Source organism: Phoenix dactylifera, unplaced genomic scaffold (assembly GCF_009389715.1).
Source record: "Phoenix dactylifera cultivar Barhee BC4 unplaced genomic scaffold, palm_55x_up_171113_PBpolish2nd_filt_p 000382F, whole genome shotgun sequence".
Classification (NCBI taxonomy): domain Eukaryota; kingdom Viridiplantae; phylum Streptophyta; class Magnoliopsida; order Arecales; family Arecaceae; genus Phoenix; species Phoenix dactylifera.
Window position 1 is genome coordinate 284,281 of NW_024067829.1, and position 9,642 is coordinate 293,922.

The 9,642-nt window shown below is 44.1% G+C and overlaps 1 protein-coding gene and 1 long non-coding RNA gene across 2 annotated transcripts; both read left to right on the top strand.

Moving 5' to 3' along the window:
• The first annotated feature begins 3,837 nt into the window (after nucleotides 1-3,837).
• On the top strand, nucleotides 3,838-5,874 carry LOC120105843 (zinc finger BED domain-containing protein RICESLEEPER 2-like). The gene has a single exon (XM_039118599.1). It carries the CDS (start codon nucleotides 3,838-3,840, stop codon nucleotides 5,782-5,784), a length of 1,947 nt encoding a protein of 648 aa, XP_038974527.1. The 3' UTR covers nucleotides 5,785-5,874.
• A 941-nt stretch (nucleotides 5,875-6,815) lies between these two features.
• Nucleotides 6,816-7,557, top strand: LOC120105841. The gene is made up of 3 exons (XR_005508114.1): nucleotides 6,816-7,087; nucleotides 7,190-7,261; nucleotides 7,351-7,557. It is a non-coding gene; the product is annotated as an uncharacterized LOC120105841 (long non-coding RNA).
• Nucleotides 7,558-9,642: the final 2,085 nt, after the last annotated feature.

Sequence of the window (9,642 nt, forward strand, 5' to 3'; positions counted from 1 at the left end):
CTGTCAAGCTTTTAATCCAGATGCATTACTTTTAAGTTTTCGAAAAGCTCAATTCACCCCCCTCTTGGGCTGCATAGCTAGATAGCAGGAGGAAATGAGAATGAACGAAGATGTTGGAGGAGGGCTTAGTCGGGCTGAGATGGTCATGCATCGGACACCCGACCGGAAGGGAGGAGGAAGGCGAGGGGTAGCTCTAATGCGCGGCCGAAATGGAGGAAAAAAAGATGGTAGGTATGGATTGGGGATTACTGGATTAGTAGGGTGTTGGGCAGTTTTTCCCTCGAAATGGATTTTAAAATAAAAGAATAAATTAGTAATTTCTCGCTCGCCATTAACGATGTTAGAACTCTGGCGGAAGGTTGGGGCATAGTTGGTGTGGACACCAGTGCCAGATTAGCCAGCGCTCGAGTCTACGATCGCCACAGGGTCCAGCCAGTTCACAGGGTCTAGCCAGCTTGACTTTATTTTGGATTGATTTTATGTTAATTTTGTTTTATTTTAGGAGCTTGTTTGCATATTGTTATTTTAGGGCTTTTTGGGATTCTTTTCTTTGTAGGGGTCTATTTGTCATTTTGTGACCCTATATATATAGGTCCATACACTTGTTTAAGTTTGATGATTGATTGAATGAATTAGCCTCCTTCTTTCTTTGAAACCCTGGTGTGAAGCCACATTCAGGGCAGGTACGAAGCCTGGTTCTTCCTCCGCCTCTCCTCCCTTCCTCTTCTTCCTCCTCCTCTCTCTCTTCTCTGCATTGTTCTGCATCAACTTTGGTATCAGAGCAGGCCAGGCTTTACCTCTATTACCAAAGCCCCAGGTCCTCCTCCTCTTTCTTATCTCCCAGTCCCGTCTTCTTTCATCCGGCCCACACCTCACACCCGTTTCATCAGGCTTCACAAAAGAAAAAACAGAAGATCCCTTCATCGATTCACCGCACACCTGGCTCCTTCCCCTCTCCTCGTCCCAGCGCATCTTCCGATCCACCCCTTTCCCTCTCCTTGTCCGAGCGCCGCACGCCCTCGAGCGCCCCGCCGCCACATGCCGTCGTGCTCTGGGTCGCCGCCGGAGAACGTCGCACCCCACGGTGGCTTCGCCGTGCCTCGCTGTTGTCGGAAGAAACGCCAGCCGTCGGAAGCCCATGACCGATTGCTCCAGTCGCCATAGGCCATGGGCCGCAGCCGGATCCTCTGCCTGTCACACAACCGCCGCCATGAAGACCATGATCTGTCGAGTCCGTCGGTGGTTGAAGACTGACTGCACTAACGGGTAAGCTCCAAACACGTTAACCCGCTAGCCTGGCTCCGCTCAAAAAATAAATAAATAAATAAAAGAGAAAAAAGAGTGTCACGTGACCTGCATGTGATGGATCCGTAACGGTTTATCAGAACAGGTCGCGCCCGATAACTCGAATCCAACCGGATCTGAGTGGAAAAAAAAAAGAAAAAAAAGAAAAAAAAGAAAAAAAAAAAGAAAAAAAGTGTACATGTTCATCTTCTTTCTTTTCCCGCGGCCTTCCCCTCCTTCACCGTCATCACCGGACTCGTAGCGCCGCGCCGCCTGTCACCGCTTCCGCCTCGCCGTCTCCCGCTTACCCTCCGCGATCGCCCGCGGCGCCGCCCCGCCCGCTGCCGTCGCCTCCACCGCTACCTCCCCTCGCCGATCTCCGCCTTCACCGCCGTTTTCTCGGCCTAGCAACACCGCCGCCTCCGCTCGTGCCGATCCGCCTCCGCCTGCGCCGCATCATAGCCTTCGAACTCCGCCGTAGCTTCCCCTTCATCTTCCGCTTCCGCCGCACAAAACCCTTCTCCCCTTCGCCGTCGGCCCCCCCTTCTCCTTCCCCGAGCTCTACCGCCTCCATCACCCCCCCCCCTCTTTGACCCCACCGAAGCCCACCGGAGCCCGGCAGAGCCGGCTTTTTTTCCTCCCCCCTCCCCTTCGAAACCAGAGGGTTCCGGCATCGTATCCCCACCAGACAGCTCAACCCCACCCCCTACCGCCTCCATCACCCCCCCCCCCTCTTTGACCCACCGAAGCCCACCGGAGCCCGGCAGAGCCGGCTTTTTTTCCTCCCCCCTCCCCTTCGAAACCAGAGGGTTCCGGCATCGAATCCCCACCAGACAGCTCAACCCCACCCCCCCCCCCCCCCCCCTCACATCTCCCGCTCCTTGTCCACGGGCCGACTTCACACGACCTCCCACTAGGGTTGGAAGTGGGCTCGGGCCGGCCCGAAGCCCATCGGGCCGGGCTGCCTGCGGGCCGGGCTATGGGTTAAAAACTTAAGCCCAATTCTATTTCGGGCCGGGCTCGGGCTGAAATCTTAAGCCCAATTCTATTTCGGGCCGGGCTCGGGTTTTCCATTGGCCCGGGCCGGGCTGCCTGCGGGCCGGGCTATGGGTTAAAAACTTAAGCCCAATTCTATTTCGGGCCGGGCTCGGGCTGAAATCTTAAGCCCAATTCTATTTCGGGCCGGGCTCGGGTTTTCCATTGGCCCGGCCCGGGCCCAGCCCGAGCCCGGGCCCAATGCGAGCCCGAACGAGATCGAAGACGGGCAGACGGCCCGAGCCAGTCGCGAGTCGAGACTTAGGGGGATTTTTGGGGTTTTGTAACTTTGTTTGACGAGTCGTGAACTCGTGATTTGCAGAGGCGAGAGCGGAGAGCCGCGAGACCGAGACGCGGAGAGCCGGAGACGGTGGTCCAGTGGAGGCGTGGAGGCTCGTCGTCATCTAGGGTTTCTCACCAGTCGTCGTCGTCGGCAGCGGCTTGTCGAGTGCAGAGGCGAGACGAGAGCGGTGGAGGCTCGTCGTCGTCGGCTAGGGTTTCTCCGCTCCCTTCTCGGATCGTCGTCGTCGCCGACTCACCGAGTGCCAATCGTCTCGGATCGTCGCCCTCATCTCCCTTCTCCTCCAGGCTCCACCCCCTCACCACCAAAATTGATCGTCACTTGAGGTGCATCGGCTCTAGTCGGCTCTCAGATTAGGGTTTTTTGGACAATCTATTCTCTCTTGCCTCTTGGTGCTTTACCTTGTTCTATTCTCTCTTGAGTCTTGGTGCTTCACCGGCCCCGATCCTCTTCTCCTCCTTCCTCTGTGGCGCTGACCGACCTGCCGAGAAAGAGGTAATTACTTATCCTCTTCTCCTCCTTCCTCTGTGGACTGTGGTGCCTAAAATATTATTTTTTTACTAATCTATTGCTTGCTCCCCTTCTCGAAAACAAAAGGGGGAGGCTTTAAAAGTTAGTAGAGCTCATTTCATCTGCCAAATATCACAAATAAGAGGATCATGTGCTTTTGAGGTGGTTGTGCTGCCATAAATCCACAAGTTGTGTTTAGTGCATTTTAGACATTTACTGTTATTTCTACAATTCTACTAAGTTTGTGGTTTTAATTAGGTTTGTGGTTTTGAATAGGTAATTAAAAGTGTGATGTGTAATGCCTGATGCTATTGGCTTGCTTTTCTTGTTGTTTGCCTCAGACACACTGAACTCAATCTTAATTTGTTGATCAGTGATCACTGATCCATAGTCTCGCTGATTCCTTTCCTCTTTATTTTCTCCTCTCTTTATCTGATTTGAAGGTTTCAGAAAGTCCTTGTTATCTTTCCAACCTTAACAACCTGTAAGCCTAGGAACTAAATAATATATCTTCCATTCCAGAAGCTGCTCATATCTCATCTGTTTATAAGACTGTAACAAACAGGGGATGATTCATTGAGATAGTAATGACATGACTATATCTCCAACTTTGTCAATAACAAGAGTTTTAAATTTTCGTACATATCTGATGCTATAGGTTAAATTTGTGATATTTATTTTGTTATTTGGGCAGATTATTTTTACTAATGTCTCATTCTAAAGTTGGTGAAAATGAGACTGTTGAAGATTTAAGGAATGAGGATGATAGAAATGAAGATACTGCTGAAAATATTTGTGACAATTCTTCTAAAAAAAGATCTTGGGTATGGAATCACTTTATCGAGGAAAAAAATTCTGAAGGGTCAATAGCTAAGTGCAAATATTGTAAAAAAGTTTTAAGTGGGAGCACTAAAGGAGGAACGAGTCATCTAAAACGCCATCTTGAAAATGTTTGCAAGAGGTATCAAAAGAATTCGACTAATCAGTTGCTCTTACTACCAAGTTCAAAAGATCCGATAAAGTGTTTCAAATTCAATCAAGAAGAGAGTAGAAAATTTCTTGCAAAATTTATCATATGTGCTGAGCTTCCATTTCGTATTGTTGAGCACACTGTTTTTCTGGATTTTATGAGATCTCTTCAGCCATTATTCAAAATTATGGGTCGTAAGACTGTAAAACATGATTGTATGGCTTTGTATCAAGAAGAGAGGAAAAAATTGCATGATGTATTCAAGAACCTAAGTTCTCGAGTTAGTTTCACTACTGATATTTGGACATCAAATCAGAAAATCGGTTACATTTCTTTCACAGCACATTATATTGATTCTAACTTTACTCTGCATAAGAAGATTATTAGTTTCAAGAAACTTCCATACCCTCACACCAGCTTTGCAATTGAAGATGCTGTAAAAAAATGTCTTGTTGAATGGGAATTGGATTATAAAATATGTGCTATTACTTTGGATAATTGCAGCACAAATGATGCTGTAATGAGAAGGCTCCGAGATCACTTTTGTGCTTCAATGTTGTTTAGTGGGGAGTACAGTCATATTAGATGTTATGCACATATATTAAATATTATGGTTCAGGATGGAATGAAAATCATTCATGAAGCTATTGAATGTATAAGAGAAATTGTTAGATATGTCTCTGCATCCCCATCTCGAATGCAAGCATTTAATGAAATTCTACAGCATATGAGACTTCCTGCTAGAAAAGGACTCACTTTGGATGTTCCTACAAGATGGAATTCTACTTATGAAATGTTGCATGATGCACTTGGTTACAAAGATACTCTTATTAGATATGCAACTGAGCATTCATGTGTATGCCCCACCAATGATGAATGGAAAAAGGCTTCTATAATTCTTAAATTTTTAGAAGCCTTTCTTGATGCCACTAAAGTATTTTCTGGTTGTAAGTATCCCACATCCAATTTATACCTAAAAGAAGTTTGGGGAATTAGGGCTTTGTTGATGGATGAAAGTATCGATACTGATGAAACAGTGAAGCAATTAACAAATGAGATGCTAAAGAAGTTTAACAAATATTGGTCTCAGTGCAATAATTTGTTGGTAATTGCTTCTATTTTGGATCCCAGATCAAAGTTGATATTTGTAGAATTTTGTTATCAAAAGGCATTTGAGTTGGAGGAGTGCAAGAAAAAGATTGATGATATTCGTGCTTGTCTTTTTAAATTGTATAATGAGTATGTAGATGCAACAAGAATGCACCCCTCTATGAGTTCAAGTGAGCGAACATCTAATTTTGGTGGACAAGGTGATATAAGTTCAGTTTCTTCCAAAAAAAAATTTGGTATGGACTTTGCTCAATTTAGAAGTCAGAGTTCTTCAAAACGCCCTAAGAGATCCGAGTTGGATAGTTATTTGGATGATGATGTACTTCCTTATTTGGAGAATAAAGAGTTTGACATCTTGGCTTGGTGGAAGAGCAATGCAGCAGTCTATCCTATACTATCAAGAATGGCTCGAGATGTTCTAGCTATTCCAGTCTCCACTGTTTCATCTGAGTCAGCATTCAGCACTGGTGGTAGAGTTGTGGATCAGTATCGAAGCTCTTTGAGCCCTTCTACCGTAGAAGCCTTAGTGTGTACCCAAGATTGGCTTCGTGAACAATATGATGAAGGTATATAAATCTTTTAAATTTATCTAATATTTTTTATTTGCTTATTGTACTTATAATTTAAACATTTATGATTGATTTGTGTGTTAACAGTTGCAAATTGCTCGAGTTCTGTAACGTTGAATGTAGATGACGACACCCTGGACTCCTGGAGTGGGCAATTTGGGAGAACTGAATGACGATACCCTCATCAGATCTAGTTCATACCTAAAGTATCAAGTATGAAGTATGTTTGTGGATGGAGTATTTTCATGTGGATCATGGTTATTTGTTGCAAAATTTTATGAGAGTTGTATGTTTTTGAACTGCAGGCTTGAAGCTGACTTCAGGGGGTTTCTCTATTACATGGATATGATGAATATATTATTGTGCAGGGAACAACGACTTCAGGCCGATGATTTTTTTTATCCTCCTGTTTTTGATGGAATCCTTTTGTTTGGTTTCAGTTGTATCGTTGCAGTTGGTTGCATGGAATGAATTTTTTTGCAAGTTATCTTCAAACTATCAGATGCTATTTTGTTAATGATCTGTCTGATTGCCTACTTGGTCCATCTTATATTTGATTTAAGTTGAATAGGTTGTTTGCTTGTCGACATTTTTGCTTGTATGTTTACAAGAGCAGCATATGGAACCACTCAGGGGAATGACATTATAAAGCTGAATTTTGATCCGTATATCTACTGTTTCTTTGTGGTTCTTTAAAGGTAAGTGCACTATTATGCATTGCTGGGTTGCTTCAGTGACTTTATGATGAACCATGGAACCACTCAAGAGTCTCACTTTGTAGAGCTATCATGGTAAGCAGGTAGCCAGGTAGAGATATCAGGGTCGGCTTGTTATTTATTTTCTTCCTTACTTTGCAGGCTGTATTGCTTATTGCATCGTACCTTGATGTTCCTCTACGATATCCTTTGCGCTTGGGAGGCTCACGTTCATATATTCATGACTATGCTCCTTCAGTTGAGTCTATATCATCAGATTACAAAGCCGTCTGAATTCTATCAATTGATATTTTTTCTTATTCAATTAAGGTTCCATGATAAAAGAGTATTTCAAGATTACATTTTCATATATGCTTCATCTTTCTAACTGATTCATGCATAATAAAATCTGGTGGCCAAGTGGCACTTATGGTTCAGTACTAAGATGGTACAATTTTCATCAGAAGTTAATTTTTATTTCCCTACCTCTCCTATCCCTCTTCCTCTACTCAATTTTCTGATAGGGTATTATTGGTTAAGCAGTTGAAATCGAAGGTTGGTGAAGTGATGTCCTCTCCTGCCATCACTCTGTCACCTGACAAGACAGTTTTAGGTAAGTTTGTAACTGAACCTTCTTTCTTTATGAACATAATTGCGTATGTGATTCCATAAAATTTGGGAAATACTCTTGTTTCTTGGCTGCAATATCGTGCAGATGCTGCAGCTTTGATGCTTAAGATGAAGATCCATAGGGTACCAATCGTAAATGAAAAACAGCAAGTTGTAGGTAAGAGATATATACATAAAGACTAAACTGTTCTCTGGGGATCTTGTCAATGAATATTTACTGATATGATCTGAAATGTGTTTAAACAGGAATGGTTTCTCGAACAGACATATTCCAGGCACTGGAAACCCAGGTGGTATAAGCTCTCTGCTTCATAAGAATGCTTATCTGCTGTGTAAATATGAAAATAAGTGTAAATATGAAAAATAAGTTAAAGAAGCACATAAAACAGGGCAGCTATGACTTTGTGACTCCTAATTGCATATTGTATGATATATTCTCTTCATTTCTTTGTGCGGCTTTTAAGCATAAAGCATCTGATATTTTATATGCATTTGTATTTTGCCAATCACATTTTGTTTTCGTTTGGTAGGATTTAGAGCAGCTTTTAAACTACATTGGAGCTGACCCAAACGGGCTGGCCGGGCTCGGGATCGGGCCGGGCTGGGGATCGGGCCGGGCTCGGGATCGGGCTGGCCCAAACGGGCCGGCCCAGGTTAGGGCCCAATTGGGCCGGCCCAAATGGGCTCGGGCCGGGCTCGGGCCTTGTTCCTTAAAAATTTTTCGGGCTCCGGCCCGGCCCGAAGCCCGGAAAAAAAATTCGGGCCGGGCTTGGGTAGGGGTTTGGCCCAACCCGGCCCGGCCCACTTCCAGCCCTACCTCCCACACTCCTTCCTTTCGGGCCCAACAAGCCCGAAGGCCAACCCGCCACCTTTCCCGCCAAGAGGTCCAACAGGCCCGCGTGATATCTTCAATTCACGGGCCCAATAAGCCCTTTTCCTTCATCTTGCCATCACAACAAGCTTTCATTCCATTTGGCCCAAACCCCATCAGGCTCACAACCTGCAGGTCCCTTTCTTCTATGCAAACGGATCACTGTCATCAGGCCCACCAAATCTTTTTCAGAGTTGCCAAGTTCGGGTCCACTGAGCTGCTGCGATCAAGTTAAATTTTCGCCAATTGAAGAGCCCCTCAGCTCCAACCGCGCCCCTGATCATCGCCCCTGATCTATGCTATGTAACATGTCCAGAATTTTGACAATCCAAAATAATTAGTTTATGTTCCGTCCTATTAGCAACTGACATGTTCTTTCAGCATTGATCTTAGTGTCCTGTATGCAAGCATGGATTAATATAAACAAATAAGTATCTTTCCTCACCAAAACCATTACAACCAAAGCTCTACTCTATTTAGGAGAGATTTCTAGCCGCTTTGACCAGCTTTCCCTTGAGGAAGATTGATCCCATACACATGCATGCATGAGAAAAAGAATAACTCATCCTATGGGTTTGTATGCAATCATGGATTGATTAAAGGGTAAATTATAGAGCACCCCTTTGTGGCTTCATCTTTTCGTTGATTATAGAGGATTGATTAAATTTTCACAATATATATCATATCATATCATTGATGGTGTGCACCAGTGTAGTCGTGCATGCGAACTTAGAAGAGAGCAAATTGAAGAAATGACCTTAAATCTTTGTGTACCAATTTGTAATCGAATTATTTGGAATTTAGAAGTGAAATAAATTATTTTATCTACTAATAGTGGCCAAATTGCCGTATTACCAAACCACGCCCCTATTGCCATGGTTGTAGATGTAGATCTTTTGAGAATACGCCTCAACGACCAATGATTAAGGTGGCTCTGATGGGTGATTTCACTAGAATAGATAATAATGATATCACCATTTTAAGAAATGACGTAGAGATGAGTACTGACAATGATTCGTAAGAAGCTCAGCAAGCATTGAAATAGCTGAAGCTAACTTGAGTAGAGCTGAGGGTAAGAGAAAAGCAATTGAAGCAAATCTAGCTCTCAGACAAGCTAGGACACAACTAGAGACAGTAAATGCTATTTCTTCTAATTCAATACATCAAAATCGTTAAATGAAGTGGATGCAATAATTTTTCCTATGGGATGGGATGTAGGTGATGATGTGCATGATGCATTAAGGCTAAACAAAAGTAAAAGGAAGACCAAAAGTGTTGGGGTGGGCTCCATAAATTGCCATTGAGTTAGGACCAGATCCGTAGGATTGCATGATGGAGCGACTAAGGGAGCCGACCAGGTATATTATTGGCTTTATTAAAACCATCGCAGGACGATATTTGTGTGTTGGTCAAGTCCTTTCTCCAAAAGCATTGCCACTTCTGCTTGACTTTTCTTTTGCTTTCCTTGGTCCTTAAGGAAATAAGAGGAAACAGTGAATTTTAGAGTAAAGTCCCATGGATGCAGGAGAATTTCTTTCTTAGTTAAATGGCAAAAAATATATACACAGCTTGTTCGTGTTCCGAAGAAGTGCTCCAAAAAGTAGTCGGCTCCCCTGAGTGGCAGATAGATATGGAGGATGCAGGTGCTCCCCTGAGTGGCCCTATTC